Genomic DNA, 22393 nt, shown 5'->3' with positions numbered 1-22393 from the left:
AGTGAAGGAAGACAGGCAGATAGTAGGTGGGATCGCTCTTGCAGCTAGTGAGAACTAGTCATGAATGGGTTAGGTGGCTTAGCTTGTGCCCAAGTTAAGGGAGCTAAATATCACTTAGGGACTGTTGCTTCTTCAAAGATAACTGAAAAGGCGAAGCCTGGGATCCCATTTGGCCTGTAGAGGAAAGTGATGGAGTGACACCAATAGGTAGTCTATCTGGACTGCAGCGAGCAGGCTGAAGGCAGGGAGGGAATAAGGGCCTCCCGGATGGAGGGAGCTAGGCCTTGAGAATGGAGCCTGGAAGCCACTTCTGTGCCATGCCGCACTCCTTGGGGCGGTGCAGCCAGACGATACCTTCACCAACCACCCAGGGCCATGAGAAGGACATGAGTTTTACTTCTAATTTTCCCAGGTAACCAAGCATGTACCTTGTGGACGCTCTGCCTGCCATGAGTAAGTCCTGCTCCTGGCTGCTGATGCCCCACCCCTCCCCCTGAGGGGTACTGCCTGAGAGGCCATGTGGGGTTTCTAGGGTCCCTTTACTTAGGTTTTTGGTTGAGTTGCTCTCTGCCAGTGGACCCAGAGAATGGGCAGCTCACTTCATCCAGGGACTAGGGCATGGGGGGCCATAGGGCTAATGGAGTACTATGGGAATCACCCCTGCCCCCCAACCACCCGGGACCCAAGACAGCAGCAGGAGGACTGTTCCATACCTGAAACTAATATCAACCCAGGGGAACCAAGAAACTTGGTCTCTCTGGATCCTTGCTCACTGCTTGAGACTTGTACTCGGATGGTGCACTGGCTTGCCTTCTCCATGGGCCACATGTCCTTAGCAGTCCCTACAAACTGCATGGCGAATGGCAGAACCAGCTCCACATGTAGCCTCCAGAAGGGAGCCTGAAGCCAGACAGCAGCTGGAACGAACTAAGCTACCTGGATGACCACTTAGTAGTGCCTTGGGCTCCAAAGGACAGTACTTTAATATGGGGCAGGAACTCTGGGCCCTGCCTTGTGTTCTGGTCTTGCTGAAGATGGCTGGGTTTTGTCTGGGTTTTGTGGAGGAGACAAGGTTTGAGACAGGGAGTCCCCCATTCTTCCAGATCGTTTAGCATCTGAACAAAAACATCTTTCCTTTCCCACCAGCATCTACCTCTAGAGCTTCTTTTGGCGGCAGTGGGCAGCTGAACCACATCTTTCTTTGCCCAGGAACAGGAGGATGAACTTGAGCAAGAACTAGACTTCTTAAATAATCAGGGCAAAATGGGATTTATGGCTGTACTTGCTCTGCCTCCTCCTTCCATGGATAGCTAAGTACCGAGGAGTCTGGCACCAGCTAGAGAACCTGGCTGAATAGGGAAATTAAAATAAAGAAGTCCCGGATACCTTTTAAGATTATGCAGCACTTTAAAAGCAGTTAATACTTTTAAAAATATTATCATATCCATTACTGAATTCAACCTTCAGGACAATCCTGTGAAGAAGATATTACTCCCATTTTGTAGATCAGGAAACTAAGATTGGAGACTTGCTAGGCAGAACTTTCTGTCTGTTTTAAGTACATGAAATTGCCTCCTCATATAACTGAATGTTATCAATTTTCAGAGCCATTATAGAGTAATCGCTCAACAATGGGCACCTAAATGTGTAGATGAAATACTACTGAGAAAAGGGCTGAAAAATGAGTCCAGCCTCAGGCAGACTCCAAGCCTCTAGGGCAACAGTAAATCAGTAAATCTGTCCTCCTCACTTGGTTACAGGTGTCAGGGGCACTTATTTGACTTTCTCTTATTTTATGAGACTTGATCCATTTCTAATAAAGCAACAGATGGAAAAGTAATAGTGCAGTCACTGCAGATAACCAGGAGGCAAGGCGTCAGGGGAGCCCTGTGGACTCTCTCCGGAGAAGCCAGGCAGCCTGCTGTTATGAGTTTGAGTCTTATTAGAGCCTCACGGAGGCCCTGCTGGCATTCAGAACCGGAGGGGGCTGTGCAGCCCATGCCAGAGACAGCTCCCACGCCCCACTCCCAGCTTCCTCCACCCTGACAAGGGGGTAACCTTCTCCTGTGGCCTCTCTCCTGGTCCAGCTCTTTTCTTCTGCTCCCCAGAAGAAACAAGTTTGTTCTCGTCCCCAGGGAAAGGCTCCCCACTAGGGTAAGCAGCAATGGAACTAGCAGGCAAACCAGTCATTATTATTTCTTCTCTGCTCAGTCCTTTGTTTCAGTATCTCAGTCACCATATATCACATCCCCTTACCCAATTATCTTGTAGCCTCACTCTCAGAATGAAATGCATTAATCCTTTCCATCCAGCCATCCACTCATCCATCCATCCCTTACGTAAAACAAAGCGTAAGGGATCTAGTCTGGGGCTAAGAAACAACTGCTTGAAAAGTATTTGTAACTGTTTCATTATGTCCTGGAAAAACCATCCATGTTGCCTTGGGCAAGTCACTAACCCCTCTCTGGGGCTGAACTAACTGGTTAAAAGTACTGTATTTCATTGACTTCAAGATACCATCGCTTATCACTAAGTTTAAAAAATGTTTTTCCTTATAAAATCACTCCAAGCGCATACATGGAAAGGAAAACCTAACTAATGGGTTAAGGAAACCACATCCTCTTCACATTCAGCTTCTGCACCATGTCACTGATGTCCACATTCCTCTGGGCGGGGAGCCCAGTGGCGAGACAGGCTTCTTAGGGAACACTCTGTTGCTGTCTCTTGGCCTTTCTTCCAAGCTGCTGAGACCTGTTTGGCAAGTTTTGATGCTTGTGCCTCTTTGATGTTATGTGAAAGTGTCAACAGAATGTTTTAGACAATAACGCATGCTCCTTTCTCAAGTGGTCCTTCAGTGGTTTATTGTCTGAAACTTCTAGGAGTTCCATTTATCCAATCACATCGCCAGGAATTACAACCAAGTAATGGCATGCACAGGCAGGAGAAGATGGCATCCCAGCCACTGCAGGTCCAAGAAAAAACGTATAATGAATCCTGTTTTCATGGCTGTTAAAATGTGTGGGGGGAAATGGGTCTTTGAATAAATGAAATACAGTGTGTCCCTCCAAACTCCACTTTCAGCTAAAGTTCTTAAGGCACACAAGGAAAGGGGAGGCCAAGCAGGAGGAGTAGCTCTAAGTCCCTTGTCCCACCTTCCACTATTCCTGTCTGTTCTCTTTTGTTCCTCTATGTAAGATTTTGTTTGCAAAGAGGTTTTTACTGTAAAAACAAACAAACAAACAAAAAAACAAGTGTGAATCCCATGAGATGGCAGACTTGGCCAGTCCCAGCTTTGGCATTTGGTAAGTTTGTAATGATAATGAACAGGAGAAACTACTGACTCTTAAATTTCCAGGAATTTCACTACTATTGGCTTCTTCCAAAGCCTGGAGAGGGATCCTAACAATGTGTTCACAGGGCCACGTGGTTTTTAAAATTTGAAAAATATATTTTTGTGGTCTTAAAGAGCCGCCTCCCCTCAAACTGTGTAAGCTTAAGGTGACACAAAACCTAGCTCTTCTTTTGATAACACCGCTTTCCCTCTGTGTAGCACTGAATGTGTTGCTGAGCAGCCACATACCTTTTCTCATTTGATTCCCACAGAAACCTAGGATCTTAAACATGAAAAGTCTGAAGCCTTTCCAGGTTAGATGACTTGCTTAAAGACACCACAGCAGCCAAGTCATTTTGCTAGAACTTGAAATCAGAAGCTCTAACTCTAAATTCAATCCTTCTACTGTATCATTCCAGTTAACTATGGGTTGCCTTGGCTTGAGAGTTGCTAAAGTGACTCTTATCAAAAAAATTTTCCAAATTCTAATAAAAAGTTTTAACACTATTTTCTTTGACTTCTTGAGTGTAAGTATGAAACATTACAACAGATCGTGGTTCAAGTGGATTGTGAAAGTCACTTCCATACAACGGGTAAAAGAATATTTACGGTTTGAATTGAGTTATCGACCTGCCAAACCCTCATTTGGGAGGCCACACCAGTTCCAGAAAGTAACAACTTTGTGTTGGAATTCATGAGAAAGATGCCCTGCTGAACATCTAAAGAAAAGGCTTACTCTTTTTTTTTGTTTGCTTAATTTTTGTTTAACCCAGTGATATATGGACCCACAGATATGTATTTTTATCATATCTGGAATATATATGTGTGTGTGTGTGTGTGTGTGTGTGTGTGTGTATTTCCTGAAAAAAAATATTACCTCTCTCTTTTCTTTCCATTGCATATTTTCCTTTAACAGATTCATCATGTGGTCTGAATACAATATCCACCCTTGTTGTCAAGCATGAACAGAGCAGCGGACAATTCCTTTTTAAAAGCACAATGCCCTACCAATGCCTTTAAAAAATCCATTACAGAATATCTCACCAAGCCCATGAGAGCATTACAATAATTGCTTCTCTTACCCAGGTGAGAAAAGAACATATCTGTCAACTAAAGAAGTGCAGAAGCAATTAACACCTCAACACTCTACTGGGAAATTGCTCCAATTAAAGAAATAACAGGGATGCTTCATGGTTATTGTATTGCTAATATTTAGTTACTAGCATGGCTGCAGATGCCTCAGTTACTCTCATCTACCCTCCCCAGTGCAGCAAGGCCAGGAGCTGGTCAGGGTGTATTTGTGTATTGGCATGTGTGGCACATGTAGTTCTTCGGTCACATTTTTCAGAAGCTGAATGTACACATAGGGTTAGTATGTGCCCCGATGAAATCAACATGGTAGGTAGGCCCTGGATGGTGTGGCTCAGTGGACTGAGTGCTAGCCTGTGAACCAACCGGTGGCTAGTTTGATTCCCAGTCAGGGCACATGCCTGGGTTGTGGACCAGGTCCCCAGTAGGGGGTGCACAAGAGGCAACCACACATTGACATTTCTCTCTCTCTCCTTCCCTTCTGTCTAAAAATAAATAAATAAAATCTGAAAAAAAAAAACATATGCATAGATGAATCAACATGCAAGGCTACATGTGCCTCCCATCAGTAACTACTCAGGTATTAAAAGCACAACTGGATTGTCTGCAACCACAATGAAACTGCCTTATCTGTCCTCTTCAAAGGCTGGGCTACTAAACAAAAAGTTTATATTTACCAAGCCTCTGTACAACCAGTGGAGGCACATGACTAAGCTGGGCAGTGAAACAGATAGATAAAACCCTCGTTCATCAGCAGCAAGATCAGATCTCTCTAGAAGTCCAATCCATCATCTTTCCCACTTCAGGGAGACACCCAGTAATGTTATATACAGACTTTATTGAGTGCAGGCTGGGTATACCAACCTGATTAGAGTTTTGAGAGACACAGAAGCTGAAAATAGGGCCTGGGCTCCTGACAATCTTAGTCGAGTTGAATGTATTTCTTTTCTTCCTCTACACTCCCACCCCCACCCTGCCACCAAAACTTGGTTATAAAAAGGACCAACGTCACTCCTAGAATTCCTGGAGGAAATCATGTAGGAAAGACTAGTGCCCAAGTTTGTACAGGTTAAGTCAGGTAAAAATGAAAAAGCGTGCATGAGGAAAAGCAGCCATGAACCTGAAAGATGCTGGAAAAGACTTTCAAGAAGGAAGGCAGGTGGTCCACCTGGGCTGGCATCTGAATTAAATCACAGGTGATCTTAAAGGCCACATGGCTCAAGACTTACCTCCATTTAGTTTTTATTATGTGCCTATAGTCATCATCCAGTGCTGTCTGAATACCCCAGTGTGCTCTCAGAAAGCTGCCTGTATCTTCTTCAGACAGTTTCAATGAACAGTAACTACATTCATTATACACTTTATGTGTGCTAGGCCTCACTTAGTATGCTGTGTGGGACAGGCTCTAGGTGGTTCATCCTTCTTTCTAACTCCTGATCATAAGCCCTTGTATTGTCCCCTTTTCTTGAGTATGGATGTGATCTACACTTGCATCTAATCACCAGAATATGGCAAAGATGTTGGGATGTGTGTGATCTTGTGAATGTCGTGACACACCTAAGACTGCAGTACCTATCTTGCTAGAGACTTCACCGTCTTCGTGGGCTTGGAGGGATCAGGCAGCCATGTTGGGGCTGGAGGTGGCCTCTGACTGACAGCCAGCAAAAGAGTGAAGCCCTGAACTGAATTCTGCCAGCCACCTGAGTGAGCAGGAAAGCAGAGCCTTCCTCAGCCAAGTGTCAGATGAGACTGCTGCCCCGGGTGACACACAGACTGCAGCTTTGTGAGACCCTAAAGGGAGGGCCAGATAGTCATGCCTAGGTTGTTGACCCACAGAAGCTGAGGTAATAAATGTGTGTTGCTTTTAAGCTGCTAAGTTTTGGTAATGTTGTTACACACTAATAGATAACTAATATCCAGTGGTCCATCCTTATCCACAGGGTAAGTTCCAAGATCACCCCAGCGAATGCCTGGACCCTCAGGTAGAACCGAACCCTATATATACTGGTTTTTCCTATACATACATACATACATACCTTCAATAAAGTTTAATTTATAAATTAGGCGCAGTAAAAGATTAATGATGAAGAATTAAATAAAACAATTATAACAATATCCTGTAATAAAAGTTACGTGAATGTAGTCTCTATAATATGTACGTCTGTCTCTCTCTCTATCTACCTACCCATGTAATGTCTTTCAAAATATCTCACTCATCTTTCCACTTAAAGGAAGCACCTTGTGGGTCCTTTTTGGCATGTCCGAATTACCAACATCACCACCCTTGCACTTGGGGGCCATTATTAAGTAAAATAAGTGTTACTTGAACACCAACACTGCAGTACCATGACAGCTGATCTGAGGTGAATGCTGAGCGACTAGTGGGCGGGTAGTGCGCACAGTGCGGATACGCTGGGCAAAGGGATGATGACTCACACGCCGGGCAGGCCTGAGCAGGACAGCATGAGACTGCATCACACTGCTCGGAATGGTGTCCAATTTAAAACGTATAAGTTGATTATTTCTGGAATTTTCCATTTGATGTTTTTGAACTATGGTTGACCACGAGTAACTGAAAATGCAAAAAGCCAAACCATGGATGGGCTGGGGGCTGCTATGGATGCTTTCTATGCACTAACTCATTTAGTCCTCATTACTCTCTCACTCCATACAATGGGAAAATTGATACATGAAGCATGAAATTAAGCATAAAATTAAGCAACAAGTCTAAGTCCACAGAGAAGTAGGTGGCAGGGCTGGAATTCAAACAGACAGGCTGACTCCAGAGCCTGTGTTCCTATCTGGTAAGGTTTGCTCCCATTCTCCATGTCTTAGACCTTCTTCCAGATCTCATTCCCTATAACTTAGCCTTACAGCATGGATCAAAAATCCAAGTGCAGGTGTTAATCAGATGCATTAAATAAATAAGAAAACTGTAACCTGAGCAGTAGGGTGTGGACATGAAATCGGGTGAAGAGGAACACATGCTGCCTAGAGGTATTTGCTGGCCCAGCAACACGTCTGCCTGCAGGCTGCCCTCCGCCCGTGGAATGACACCAGTTGGTGACTCTGACATAAGTTAGCTCTAGTTACACCTCTGAGGTCATGGAGAGCATGCTGACTCCTCTTCCATGCCACTCAAAATACTGAAATCCAGTTATCATGTTTGTTTCAAATCTTCTATTTTCTCCTATTTATATGAATGGTGAGATCCTCGCATTTTTGTTCTTTCTCGTGCAGATGGTCTTTTTGACACGTGTATAAATACTGAAGAGGTTTTGGCTCCATGTGCTAACAGCCATCAGAGATGTCTCCTTTTCTCCTTCTCTGTCTGTTGGGGTGGGTCTGGGAGGCCCACAAAGGTACAGTTCTGATGGTAGCTCTAACCCACTAATGGCCCTCTTGTCATTACAATATTTTTAAATAAATTACCAAGGTATTACACGAACATGTTTTAGTGCAAGATTCAAATGATACATAAGCATATGGCGCAAAGCCACACTCTCCCTCTATTCTCATCTCAGAGAAAACCACCACTGGTGTTAGTGTCCCACTTTTCATTCTCTGTCGAGACAGTAACATTTCATCTAAATTGAATTAAACAATGCAGCGGTACTTTCAGTCTAACGTGTCTAATGTGTCTAATGAGTCTAATGTGTCTTGGAAATCTTTTAATGACATGACCTATATGTCTACCTCATACTTTTTTCCAAAGAGTTTTATAATATTTCTTAGAATGGCTGCATCCTAATTTGTTTGAAGAATTCCTCCAATATTATCCTAGAAATACTAGGTTGTTCCCAATATTTTACTAGCAAGCAGTGCTTCAATGAACATCTCTGTATATACTGACTTGCTGGCACATTTTATTCTCAGTTCTGCCCATGGTCATGGTCAACCACACCCTTCCGCCCACTCATGACTGACTGAAGGGACCTCACATCCCACTCTTTAACAACAAGGAACCTGAGTTGGGAGAGGACTCTTTCTATTGCCATGGCCGCCCTCCTCCAGAGTCAATGACGTTTGCCTCAGAGACAGTGAGTGATGGTAAAAGTGGTCATCGGGGGCTACTTACATTTTTTTCAAATCATTTCTTTTTCAGATTGGGGTAATTCTTAAAAATCACATCTTATAAGGAGGCAAATATGGTTACAATTTTGTGCACAGATGTGAGGATTACTGTAGGATATATTCCCAGAAATGTTCAGAAAACTGCATATATTTTTAAACATCTTGACTGATGTTACCAAAGTGTCTTCCAAAAATAGATATTCCTACCAACAATATATGAATGTTACTATTTTTCTGTGTCCTTGATAGCACTTGACCATAATCATCATTGTAAATACTTGCCATTTCATTTTTTGCAAACTCCTAGTATTTTTTCTCTTTATTCCTGGTGCCTGGAGAATAAAAGAGGGGTTGTTGTCATAGTAATTACTACCACCTTCCTCCGTCATTCTAGAAAGAAGAGCTGCTGAAATACATTTTATTAGAATATGGACAACTTTATCATGTGAGAACTGCAGCCTAACAGGAGGTGTTAGGAGCAACTGAATGAATTTTTCCAAGTTCTCTAGGCCAGGACAAGGAGAACATGGGGAAGAAATCTGCTGTTAGAAGTGGTATAAAGTTACTTTTAGCATGGTGAGATGCTGAGCTATTTGATTCCCATGATGCATCTTCAGTGGCCCCCTAGGGGACAATATTAAACTAGAAAGGATAGAATTTAACATGAAAGTAAGAAGAAAATTATGCTCAAGGTAGATAAAGTGACATTAAAAGAGTACCTTAGCTGTTTAAAATGTATTTGAGTTTCTAGAGTCAGATAAATTACCTCCCAGAGAATTAAAAGAATGTGCAGATGTGATCACGAAACAAAGATAAAGATGAAAAATACGCCGGAAGGCTGGGAATGAGTGAGCATCTCAATTTCTACAGCGAGGGGCTCTGGAAATCCTAGCTCTCTGGGACTGATGGCATGTTCTGGCAAAACTTTAAAAAGAATTATTATATCACTGAAGAACAAGGTATGCAAACCAACATTATGTATAAAGATAACATAATGTGGATGTAATATTTCAGTATTTCAGTGGGCTTTCAGGGACATCTGTCATGATAACCTGTGGGCAGAACAGAAAGTCTTCAGGTTCATTAAGGATGCAAATTAGTGTTAATGAGGAAAGATCACAGTTTCTGGTGGGGATGCTGCAGAGCTCTGTCCTTGGTACTGCAATGCTCAAAACTCTTCACACTCTTAGATGCTTATCAAACTTATGGTCAACCTGTTGCTAAGAAATGTAGTAAATATATGTGGTGATCAGGAATTGAGACTATTTCCACCAAGTTGAAAGATGAGTTGAATCATTCCAGGGCTGGGTACGTAGCTGAAAGATTAAGGTAATTCTAAACTCAAAAACAGCTCTGTTGTTGGATAAACTTGGTCTTGTTACTTAAGCCTCTGCAAACCTTACCTTCTTCATCCATAAAACTGGGATAATTAACTATTTATTTTGAATAATAAGACCAATACATGACAGATGCCCAACAATTGTAAGTACCCTCCATCCCCTCTTCTCAAATTTTAATAGCTTAATATAATAGAAATAAATGTGCAGACAACTGAATGAAGGGCATGGAGATGGCCAGCATTTTACAAAGTGCTACCATTCAATGGAGAAAGCCTAACTCTTAAGAGAAATTCATAGGAACAAGACCTATAAGTTTTAATTGACTAGAAGTTCAATATTAGTAAACATCATTATTTTATGTAAAATATAATCTTAATCTGCATTAATTGAGTAGAGCATCCAGGTCAGGGAAGGTAATAGTTTTCTTGTACTCTATTACCTTTTGACCACAGCTGGTGAAAGGGTTCGGTTTTGGCTACCACTGACTAAGAAGCATGGAAAAACTGCAGAAAGACTATCGGGTTGAGGAAAACATGCCACAGAAAGCAAGGTGGAAGGAAGGAACATGCTTTACATGGTTAAACAACGGTGACTCAGAAAAGAGATAACAGATGCATTAAACTACCTGAAAAACTTACTTTGGGGAAGTTCAAAATAATCAGGAGAGCCAATGGGTGGAGGTACAAGGTGGAAAACTTCAGACCATCAGCATTTGGAATACTTTTAATAGGCAGACATATAAAAGATGGGGTTACCTTCTAAGATAGTGTTTCCTGTCTCTGAAAATATTTAAAAATATTTTTAAATTTATTTTTAGAGAGTGGGGAGGGAGAAAGAGAGGGAGAGAAACATCAATGTGTGGTTGCCTCTCACACATCCCCCCTACTGGAGACCTGGCCTGCAACACAGGCATGTGCCCTGACTGGGAATCAAATTGGTGACCCTTTGGTTGACAGGCTGGCAGTCAATCCACTGAGCCACACCAGCCAGGGCCTGTCTGAAAAAACTGAAGCAAAAGAAGTTAGTGGTGGTTTTTCTACCATATTCAAGGAGAAAAACAGAGAGAAAGATGTATGTGCATACATGGGAGTGTGTGGTAAGAATGATGAGTATTAACAAGCTATACTTCTTACTTCCTGGAAGTGTTGTGAAGAAGAAATGAAACAACATTTATGAAAATGCTTAGTCCAATACTAGGAACATAGCATGAAGTGAATGGCAACTAGTATTTCTGTAACTAACTCTAGCTTCTCTCACTCTTGTTTTGTCTATTCAATTACTCTGGTGATCATCACATTCTGGTGTTAAACCCTAGGCTTTGGGTTAATATTGTTCAATGGCTGTTTTCTCTTTTAATATTTCTTTTCATTTTATAGCAAATGCTCTGAATACTTTTCACCCCCACTCAAATGACCCATTTCTGAACTATAAAGCATCAACCGCTTATCAATATACTGACAAAGTATATAGCACAGGGATTCTCCAAGTCATTTCTTCTGAGAAGCATCTTATTCCAAGCCAGTGTTTGCAAAGTACAGTGCATATAAACATTGGTGCATGTATTTGATGGGGGCATATAAACCTTTAAACATTTTCAGAGTTAAAAAATGAAATTGATATTAGAAAAATATAATTAGCATATCAAATAACAGACAATAAAGGTTAGGATAAAACTAAGTAAAATAAAAGAGTGAACCAATTTAAATTTACCTAAAATCATATTAATTATAGTACAGGTGGAAGACAGACATATAGCAAACATTATGAAGATGACATGTGAGTGACTGGAATTTGGGAAGCTCTTCTAAGTCATGCAAGCCCAATGGATATGGCAGGAGTATTAATGGGCCCAACTGCTCTGTTCTACAGGAAACTGTGCAAGAGGGTTCTTCACTTTCCCCATGCCCATCAATGCAACTTGCACCCTGACTGATTTTGGAAGGTCACTTCATTAAAAAAAAAAAAAATTCTGGATTGAAGGTCTCCTTAACCTACAGAGTGGGAGAATTAATTTTTCTTTAGTACAAAGTAATAGAGGAAAAAGACTTTTTCCTGGTAGCTCTTGAGCACATATCCTTGTGTCTCTTGTAAAATGTTCTTCAGACACTGAGAGGCTGTGGTGGCCATTGTCAGTGTCACTCAGTCTGATTACCATGTGTACGCAGACCATGACATTGACCAAATGCCACCACTCCCGTAACACAGGGGCCCTGGAAATATCAAGGCACAGTACCAATTCACTACAAATAATTTTGCCCTAAGTTGCGTGTTGGGAAAATTATTGTTTAAAAATCATTTGCTGCACATGTACCAGTTTATTATATTTCACCCATGTTTACTAAGGTGTGAGAGAAGTTCAAACATAATAGACTGTCATTTCTCCAAACCACTAATGAAAGCTGCAGCACAGAACACACAAATCAAGCAGCTCACACTGCCCAAGGCTATGAAGAACTCACTATGTACAACCAGTCATATAGAAGGTGGACCAATTCTCTGGGGCAAATCCCTAATGTGTACCTGCCATAATAAGTAATAAGTTCTGCTTTGCATCACTTTATTTAAAGACTTCGGCTATTTTTGCAATTTTTAGCCCTTTTCCAAGCTGAACATTTGAATAAATAATTTTCATCCTGTCAATTTTATTGTTAAATTGTGCTCAAACTTTCTCCTAAAGTATGATAGGACTGCACAGACATTTTCCTGCTCAAACAGAAACAGATGAGGCTGGAGGGAAACTGCTGGCCTTTAAAATTCTCTATCTTCTAGCTGACCTATATTTCATTCATTAGTCCTGGGCAGCAGGCGATTTCCTTAGAAATGTCATATTTGATGCAGCCTCAAGGCCAACGTGCATGGCATAGGAGTCAGGAAACATAAAGTAACAGACTGCGTTGCACGTTTCTGTAGGAAAGTAGACTAGTCATAAGGTAACAGAGTCTTCACGAGAAAACCTGCCTGCTGACCTTTGCCTGCTCACTCATTCCACAACTAGTGGTTGAATACCTCCCATTTGATAAGCACTGTTCTATGCACTGGAGATACGAAAGTAAACAAGACATACAAAGTACCTGTCTTTGGGGAGCTTACATTTTAGTGAAGGAATAAGAAAACAATCTGTTTATTTCAGCTAATGATAAATACTATGGGAAACACAAATACATAAACAAAATGGGGTGTGGGAAGAATCTCACCCATATCTTCAGTGTTGCCAAGAGCTACAACTTTATGGTCTTAGAAAGGTCTCTCTAAGGAAAATAATATAGTATTGCCAATTTCTTTCCTTTTTTTTTAAGAATAAACACATAATCTTTATTATATTTTACCATTACTATTTAGGCCCCTTATACCCCATCCCCCAAGCAATCACCACCCTGTTGTCCATGTCCATGAGTCCTTTTTTATTTTTACTCAATCCCACCACCCCCTAACCTCTCTGTCGCCCTCGCTACCAACTAGCTGTCATCTGCTCTCCATCTATGAGTGTCTCTGTTTTGCTTGTCACCTTGTTTGTTCGTTAGATTCCACATATGACTGAAATCCAATGGTATTTGTCTTTCTCTGACTGGCTGATTTTACTTACCATAATGTTCTCCAGGTCCATCCATACTGTTGCAAAGGGTAAAACTTCCTTCTTTTTTATGGCCATCATGTAAATGTTGCATAGTTGTTTTATCTACTCATCTATTGATGGACACTTGGGCTGCGTCCATATCTTGGCAATTGTAAATAATGCTGCAATGAACACAGTGTTGCTTATGTTCTTTCGAATTACTGTTTTGGGTTCCTTTGGATATATGCCCAGAAGTGGAATTGCTGGGTGAAAAGCAGACCCACTTTAAAATTTGTTTGAGGTATCTCCATACTGCTTTCTATAGTGGCTGCACCTATCTGCATTTCCACCCACAATGCAAAAGGGTTCCCCTTTCTCCACATCCTCACCAGCACTTGTTTGTTGATTTATTGATGAGAGCCATCCTGACAGGTGTGAGATGGTATCTCATTGTGGTTTTTATTTGTATTTCTGATGATTAGTGATGCTGACAATCTTTTCATGTGTCTATTGGCCATCTGTCTATCTTCTTTGGCGAAGTGTCTATCCAGGTCCTTTTTCCATTTTTTAATTGGGTTGTCTGAGTTTTTAAGTACTTTATAAATTTTGAATATAAACCCCTATCAGATATATCAGCAAATATGTTCTCCCATTCTGTGGCGTGTATTCTATTTTATTGATGATCTCCTTTGCTATGCAAAACCATTTTAGTTTGATGAAGTTCCATTTGTTTATTTTTTCTTTTGTTTCCCTTGCTTGGGAAGATACATCTGATAAAAAATTGCTATGAGTGATGTCCAAGATTTTGCTGCCTATGTTTTCTTTTTTTTAAATTTTTTTTAAATTTATTTTTTAGAGAGGGAAGGGAGGAAGAAAGAGAGAGAGAAACATCAATGTGCGGTTGCTGGGGGCCGTGGCCTGCAACCCAAGCATGTGCCCTGACTGGGAATCGAACCTGTAACACTTTGGTTTGCAGCCCATGCTCAATCCACTGAGCTACACCAGCCAGGGCCATGCCTATGTTTTCTTCTATGATTTTTATGGGTCTTCAGGTCTAACATTTAAGTCTTTGATCCATTTTGAATTTATTCTTATGTATGGTGTAAGATGGTGGTCTAATTTCATTTTTCTGCATGTACCTGTCCAGTTTTCCTAACACCATTCATTGAATAAACTATCTTTAGCCTATTATATGTGCTTGCTTCCTCTAATGAATATTAATGGACCATAAAAGTGTGGGCTTACTTCTGGGCTCTCTATTCTGTTCCATAGATTTATGTGCCTGTTTTTATGCCAGTACTAGGCTGTTTTGATGCCTATAGCCTTATAGTATAGTTTCATATTAGCTAGCATGAGTCCTCCAGTTTTTTTGTTCTTTCTCAGGATCACTGTTGTTTTGTGGGACCTTTTGTGGTTCCATATAAATTTTTGAAATACTTGTTTTAGTTCTGTGAAATATGTCATTGGAGTCTTGATAGGAATTGTGTGAAGCTATAGATTGCTTTAGGTAGTATGAACTTTTAATGATGTTAATTCTTCCTATCCATGAACATGGTATGTGTTTCCGCTTATTTGCATCTTCTTCAATTTATTTCTTCAGAGATTTATACTTTTCTGAGGATAAGTCTTTTACATCCTTGGTTAGGTTTATTCCCAGGTATTTTATTCTTTTTAGAGCAATTGTGAATAGGATTGTTTTCTTCATTTCTCTTTCTGTTAGTTCGTTACTGGCATATAAAAATGCAACTTATTTCTGAATATGTTTTGTATCCTGCTACACTGCTGATTTCATTTATCACTTTTAGTAGTTTTCTTGGTGGAATCTTCTGGGTTCTCTATGTACACTATTATGTCATGTGCAAATACAGTTTTACTTCATATTTTCCACTTTGGATGCCCTTTATTTCTCCCTCTTGTCAGATTGGTCTAGCTGGGACTTCCAGTACTATGTTGAATTAGAGATGTGAAAGCAGATTTCCCTGTCTTGTTCCCGATCTTAAGTGGAATACTTGTAGTTTTTGCCCATTGAGTATGATGCTGGCAGTGCATTTGTCATATATGGACTTTTTTATGTTTAGGTATGTTCCCTCTATTCCCACCTTGCTGAGAGTTTTTTTTTTATCATAAATGTGATAGACATTTTTATGTGCTTATAAATACAAACATGTGATTGCATGTCACAATGTATTTAATGTGTGGCTCAAGAAAACTCTTCTTCTTTCAGTGTGGCCCAGAGAAGTCAAAAGATTAGACACCCCTGGTTTATTCCTTCTAGTTATTATTTATCACAGTTACTGCATTCTTTATTTCTGACTGAAACTTTTTTATAATTTCTATGTATTTTTTCATGCTGTCAAGTATCCTTAAAATCATTACTCTAAACTCTCTATCTGATAAGCTGCTTACTTACATTTCACCTAGTTCTCTGGAAAATTCATTCATTCTTTCATTTGGGGTCCATTTCTTTGTCTTTCCATTTCAGCTGCTTCTTTGTATTTTCCACCTTAAATGTTAAACTAATCAACCATCAATCTGATCAGGTGTTAATCTAATCTACCCATAATCAGCTGTCAGGCTTAAGTACCACAGTGTGGGGCAGAGTAATTCCTGCACTGCAGGGCTATTGCTTCCCCTCAGGCTGATGCCACTGAGAGAGGAGTGCTCTGCCTGAGAAAGATGACTCCTGCAGTGTGGGGGATGACTCAGCACAGGGATCCGCTGTTCTAATGGTGGTTGTTCTCTCAGTTCTTTCTCCAGAGCCACCAACCCCAGACTCTCCTCAAGTGTCTCCAGTTCACTCTGCCCTCCCTTTCCCAGCACCCAGAGTAAATGGCTCCAAACAAAATTTTGTGTGTTGTCCCTTTAACAGGCTCTCTGAATCTCTAGCCATCTCTCCCTGGCCAATAGAACCCCTGCTGCTTTTTACAACTGGATGTTATCTGGGTTCTGTCTGGCTCTGGTATTATAGGCTGGTGAGCCCAGCTTGGGGTTTAGATCCCACACTTCTCAGGGAAAACCCCTGGCCACTGGAGTATCCCTTCAGCATGTAAGCTGCCTCCCGTGGGAGCCCAGCCAGCTCTCTCATGCCTCCTCTGTACTCCCTAACAATCATGTTGTGCTGAAGTGTTTCTTTTGTCTGTCCATGGTTGTAAGGCTTCTCTCCAGCTAGTGTTCAGTTCATTATTCAAGATGATTTCTGTACAATTTAGTAGTAATTCAAGATTGGTCCTGGGAGGAGGCTAGTGTAGCTTTCAGTTACTCTTCTGCCATCTTGGATCTCTCCATCTTAAATATTCAGTAATTTTAACACATGTAAACATTAGTGTTTTGAGTTTTTAAAGCTGACTTTGAGGGCTCCTCTGGGGCACACCCTGGACCTTAGTCCCTGATGTACTTGCCCGGGCCCACTGGGAGCTTTTGAGGATGTAGGGGCAGCCTGAGTAGCAAAGATCCTTGTCCCTTGGTATTTTGCCACGTGGGTCATTCCCTCACTTATAGTAGAATTTGACTTGAGAACTTTGGGCACACCATGGTTTTTTAAAAGAATTTATTTTGAAATAATAGGAAAAACATGAGTTGCAGGAACACTGTAAAGCACTCCTTCATCCACACATACAGAGACACTTATTTTTTCTAAATCATTCGAGAATACATTGCAAATACAATGGCCCTTTACCACTTTTTTCCTAGCTTTATTAAGGTGTAACTGAAAAAAAAAAGGTAAGATAATTAAAGTGTACAAAATGATAATTTTCTATAATATGCACTGCACAGCACTACTCTTTGTATGACATTTCACACTTGCTTGACTCAACTGACTTTGGTTTCCTCTCCATGAAACTAACCCATTTTCTGGGAGGGGTTCAATGGTGGAACTAAACAGAGGAAGCAGAACCAGGCCTGAAAATCAGAGTAACTGACCTTCATACACCCAAACAGTGCTACAGCTATAAAATCTTACTGCAAATGCCACACTGTATACCTGCTCTAATAATGAAAATTTAGACCAATGAACCGTCAAATTGTGTGCTAACAAAGAGAGGCAAATGCTGAAAAGAGAGGGCGGAACCTTCAAAATTCCTGCCCTTTCTCCTGAAGTCAAGGTGGTCAGTTTCTCCATGGTGCCAAGGGTGCTGTATTGTTTTCCAGACTTTGATTTTTCAGCAGGTGTTGACGATCCTGGATGTATTCAAAACAGCTTGAGTGTATATATCTTGGGCTAGTAAACATTTCATACAATCAGCTTCATATTTTTACTCCCTTCAAATACCCAAATGTGATCAAAAAAGGCTTTATTCATATCAACTCTATTCTATAGGACCAAATTGATCTGTATTTTCCTATATATTCTGGAAGGAAAAAAAATCCCACACATAATTTATTGTTTCATTCTGGCTACACAGTTAAGATATTTTTTTCTGGGAAACCAAAGTTTGCAAATGCAATAGATATGATATCATCCTGCATTTGTAAATTGCCCAGAATTCTTTGTCAAGACTAGCCTAAGAAAGAAAGCTACCCTACCCGGAAAGAGAAAGCAAGTCAAATAATACACAAATTCTAGTCTTTGAGGTCTAGTGTAGCATCCTGTCTTCCCTTCACTAACACTAAATGGACATGATCAACTGCCTCATCTCCAATTGGGTAAAGCCACAAATTATTGCAAACTGTCAAACCAAGAGTCTATACAAATTTCGTCTAATAATTTGGACAAACCATTCAAGTGGTCAAACTTTAATACACCAGTAATCTGTCAAATAAAAAAGAATCAAATCAATAGATTCTTTTTAATAAACATAGATGTGTGTTAGTTAAAAATACCTTTACACTTGAAATTCACCTCTCTGGAAAAAAATGAGTATAAATGAGATTAAAAATATTCATCCTTAATATTTTTTTACCAAAATGTTATGTCTTTAAATTTAAACTCCAATATCATAGGAACACTCATCATTTTTTTACCATCATCATTATTAAAATTTTGTAAAACTATAACATTAAAAATCTTTTTTCTTATACATTTTATGCCATGAGAGACATGATTAAAATGGTGAGTTTCCAAATAACATGAATAATGCATTTACCCTTTAATCAAAGCAAATGTATTTTGTTCTTAAGAGATGTTTAATCCATTCTCTCTCTTTCTTTCTCTCTTTTTTGAGTGGAGCAAAGGAGGGCATTGAGGGATTACACTTAGAATTGTTATTTAATGTGGGCATATATTTGACTTGTGATTATAAAATAATTATTGTAGTAATTTTGAGTTTAGATGGAGTAGTAAATTTTGATATGAATGAAAAGCAAATTATATCTCTGTTAATATTCAAGGTTACCTTTTCGGGACATAATTATTAAAAGGTATTCTTCATTATGCTATGAGAAATGTGGAACCCATGTTAAGAAATTTTTTCCTACTTATATGTATATAAATATTTACTCCAGAAGTAACAGGTCTACATTTGTAGAACAAGTTTCAAAGAACAGCCTAAGCTTTCATAAAACGTGGATAGAGAAACTTAAAATCCTTTCACTACCCTACACTCCCCAGCCTCTTCCATCAGAAAAAGTTCTCAATGGTTGAATTTAATCACTATCTTAGGATCACTGAGAGTGGAAGAAAAGACAGCTCATTTAAGGTTTCCTTTATAGCTTCTTGGTGTTTGCTTACATCCTAGTCACTGGAGCAGCAATGGCCTGGGGCTGCCTATGCACTGAGTGGTGCCTTTGAACTGGGAGGATTCCAGGGCTGATAAATGACAGCAGCTCTCCTTTATGCCTTCTTCCACTTCCTCAGTGTACTTTCTTCTCTCTAGACACATCTTTCCTTGCTACCAGTGCAGTAATAATACCTTTCAGTAAAGTAAGGTTGGGAGGTGAACACAGGGGAAAGGCTCAAAGGCTGTGAACTTGTATTTTAATCTTAAAGCTCCATGTGGTCCATCTTAGTTTATCAGGAGAACACTTTGGGATTTTCCAGCAGAAGTGCCAGCAAATGATAAAGAGCGTGCTTTCCCCCCCGCTTTTCTTCTTTCCATTTTTCCCTTGTGGACTTAGTAGGGGTAAAGGTAGGCATGGTAGGTGACTGGTTATGTTCCCTTTTTAAGTGACTTCCTGGCTAACGATCAGGGAAGACTCCCTTTCTTTGGTCAGAACCAGAATTGGTACTTTTAAGACAACAATAAGGGTTTGGAACTCCAAGTGTCAGAAGTCATTTAGGAAGCATCCAAGAAGTTCTTTGATTTTTGTCCTTAAAGATAATAGTAAATATTGTAATGATCAGCTATTAACCACTTTGTTTTCTCAGCTCTCTGGCTGGTGAGGTCTTTTTTTCTTGGACTATTCTAAATAATGAAGAAGACTCTGAAGAAGTTTGACCCTTCTGGTGACTACCTTATGAGAGATGAACAAAAAACTCTGTCCATGTTCAAATTCCAGGGAGATAACCCATGAAGCCTACAGAAAAGGACTCATGATTCCATGACTTAAAATGTCATAAGGAGGAACAAAAGGGAACATTGTATAATGAAGAATCACTTAAGTATCATGAGCTAGGGATTATTATGAACAACCACTGTATACCTAACATGTAATTTTAAAAACAATTCAGTGCCTTTAAGGAAAAGTCAGGCCCTCAAACATGTGTTACAATTTAGTTTATGACATTGGAGAATGCATGAAAGGAAAACATGATGATCAGTGTACTTTTGTTTTGTATCATATAAAGTAGTAAGGACATGGGGAGTTCTCTTCACTCTTTCCTTCAGAAGAGTACTGAATATCAGCTAATGTAGAGAAGACAAGAAGGAATTGATGGATAACTAGCACTCTTGAACTTCAAACTTTGAATGCTTCCTTAATGCAGAGAAGGAGAAAGCTGAGAACACAGCCCATAGCTGACTTCAACTTTTTCTAAACATGACCATCACTAAGACTGATGTTTTATAGGATGGAATTGAAGAAATCTTAGGACTGGGTGATGCCACCTAATTATTAAGTTCAAATTACTTTAGAATCTTAAAAGCTCATTCACAATATGCCTCTTCCTAAGCTATGTACTTTCATAATGAATGTAAGCGTTCAGAATAGTAATAAAAATAACCACATGTAGTTCTTATACAAATAAATAATAATCATAAACAGGGCTGCTCAGAACTGAACTTGGCTTGCTCCTTATTCAAGTGGAAAATTTCCCTTTTCACTGACAGATTTGCCAAACCATTCAATTTAATGTTGAAAACACTGCTTTGTTTCTCCTGAATTGCTAAATCTACTGTAGTCTAAAACCCTTTGAGATTGCGCTGTACTCAATTTACTTGTATAAAATATATAAAGACATTATTTTTTATAAATTTCTAAATGCATTATTGCTTTTAACCCTTCTTTTAAGTATAGTTGCCTGCATTAGAAGTTTTCCATGCATTACCTAGTTCAGATAAAGTTTAAATAACATTTTTAATTTCATTCTCCTTTAATTTAAGAAGGTATTCATTCTCAAATTCAAAGCCTTAAAATATTGAAGTTTTGGGGAAAAGACCTTTAAAGATATTGCTCGAGAATGTTTTGTTGAAGAAAACAGGTATCACTTAAAGTACTACAAGAATCCTAATCACAGTTTCCTAAGGAAACAAAGTTCCAGAATTTTACAAGAGTTGTCCAGTGGAAGTAAATCCAGGTTCAAAGAGACAAGAAGAAAGGAGTAATTTTTATTCAGCACATGCATGATTTGCTATAGCAATTTTGAACCCCTTTGTTCTTTCAGTTGTGACTCAGAAAATAGATGCTTCTGTAAAACTCATCCCCTGAAAACAGAGATGAGAGCTAGTAAATGAGTGAGAGCTGATCGAAATTCAAGTCACTTCGTAAAGAATTTGCACACAAGATGAATTCTCACAAGTTTGCAAGCTTTTCCAAAGTCTAGCTTTCATGAATACTGTTTGAACAAGTTGTATGGAATGCAGTCTGTGCCCTATGGAATAGCATACTTTTTATTACCAAAGTGGGATTTTTTAGGATCACCAAATAACAGGGTGCAAAAGTAAAACAGCTGAAAAATCCAACAATCTGGTCTAACCTGGGATGCTCTGTCTCCTCACAGCCAATGCTCCATCAGGCGGCTTTGTCTGGCTGGCGGATTTAGTGTAGGGACTCTCATCTGCAAAGGTACAATGAAGGGTTTGGTTAATTTCCATCCAGTTTCTAATGCAGTGAAGATTTTTAGAGGATTCCAGTCCTTCTGCCAGAGAGAGGTGATATGGTATGGTACAGTAGAAAGAGATGGTAGACCTCAATACTGACCTCAGCTTAGCTGTGGGACAAGTTGTTGAAAATGCCCTGAACATTGATTTCTTCTATAAAAGAGGAATATTTTTTTCAACCTCTTAGGATTGTCAGGATCAAGCCATAGTGCACATAAATGCAAAAATGGTAAGAAGTATGCAAATATAAAATGCAAATTATTTGCCTGTGGGCTACTTTCATTGACAAATAAGTATCAGTGAATATCAGAAACAGGAAGGCAGAGAAGGAATAAAATGGCTCAGTGGGCACTAAGAATAATCAGGTAGAAGAACAAAGGAAATGAAAGGAAATGTTATATTTCAGATAAGCAGATGACAGGTTATTAGTATTGCAGGGAAATAAAGAAACAGAGTTAGTGGGTTCTAGAAAGTGTGAACTGGCATCCAGGGCCCAATGGAGGAAACAGGGACATTCAGAGTAAGACCAGAGGAGGGAGGTTAAGAGCAGGGAAGGAATGATGGTTTGGCAAAAGAAGAGGTACACTGCAGTGAGCCGATTTGCCTTTTAGAAAGAGATGAAAATAATCTGCAGAACCATAAAAAAAACAACTGAAAAGACAGAAGCTCAGTATATCTGTGAGAGGTAGGCATGAAGCAAAGTAGGTGACAAGATGTTAGAGATGATGGATTCATCAAATTTGAGTAAAATAATTTTGTTAAATATAGAAAAGAATTTACTGGCTTGGAACACAGGATTAATGATCTAGGA

General features: G+C 39.8%; 1 protein-coding gene across 5 annotated transcripts in view; it reads right to left on the bottom strand.

The window, feature by feature from the left end:
* GRIP1 (glutamate receptor interacting protein 1) overlaps positions 1-22393 on the bottom strand; it is a 394096-nt gene that overhangs the window by 161613 nt on the left and 210090 nt on the right. For all 5 annotated transcript variants that reach the window (XM_045829068.1, XM_045829069.1, XM_045829071.1 and 2 more), the window contains exon 2: positions 21459-21539. In XM_045829068.1, the coding sequence (XP_045685024.1) occupies positions 21459-21539 (81 nt within the window). The remainder of the gene's footprint in view (positions 1-21458; positions 21540-22393) is intronic.

Source organism: Phyllostomus hastatus, unplaced genomic scaffold, assembly GCF_019186645.2.
Source record: "Phyllostomus hastatus isolate PE091 unplaced genomic scaffold, TTU_PhHast_1.1 phas_scaffold_93, whole genome shotgun sequence".
Classification (NCBI taxonomy): domain Eukaryota; kingdom Metazoa; phylum Chordata; class Mammalia; order Chiroptera; family Phyllostomidae; genus Phyllostomus; species Phyllostomus hastatus.
The sequence above is the reverse complement of the archived record's forward strand: the minus strand, read 5'-3'. Positions and strand labels throughout refer to the sequence as shown.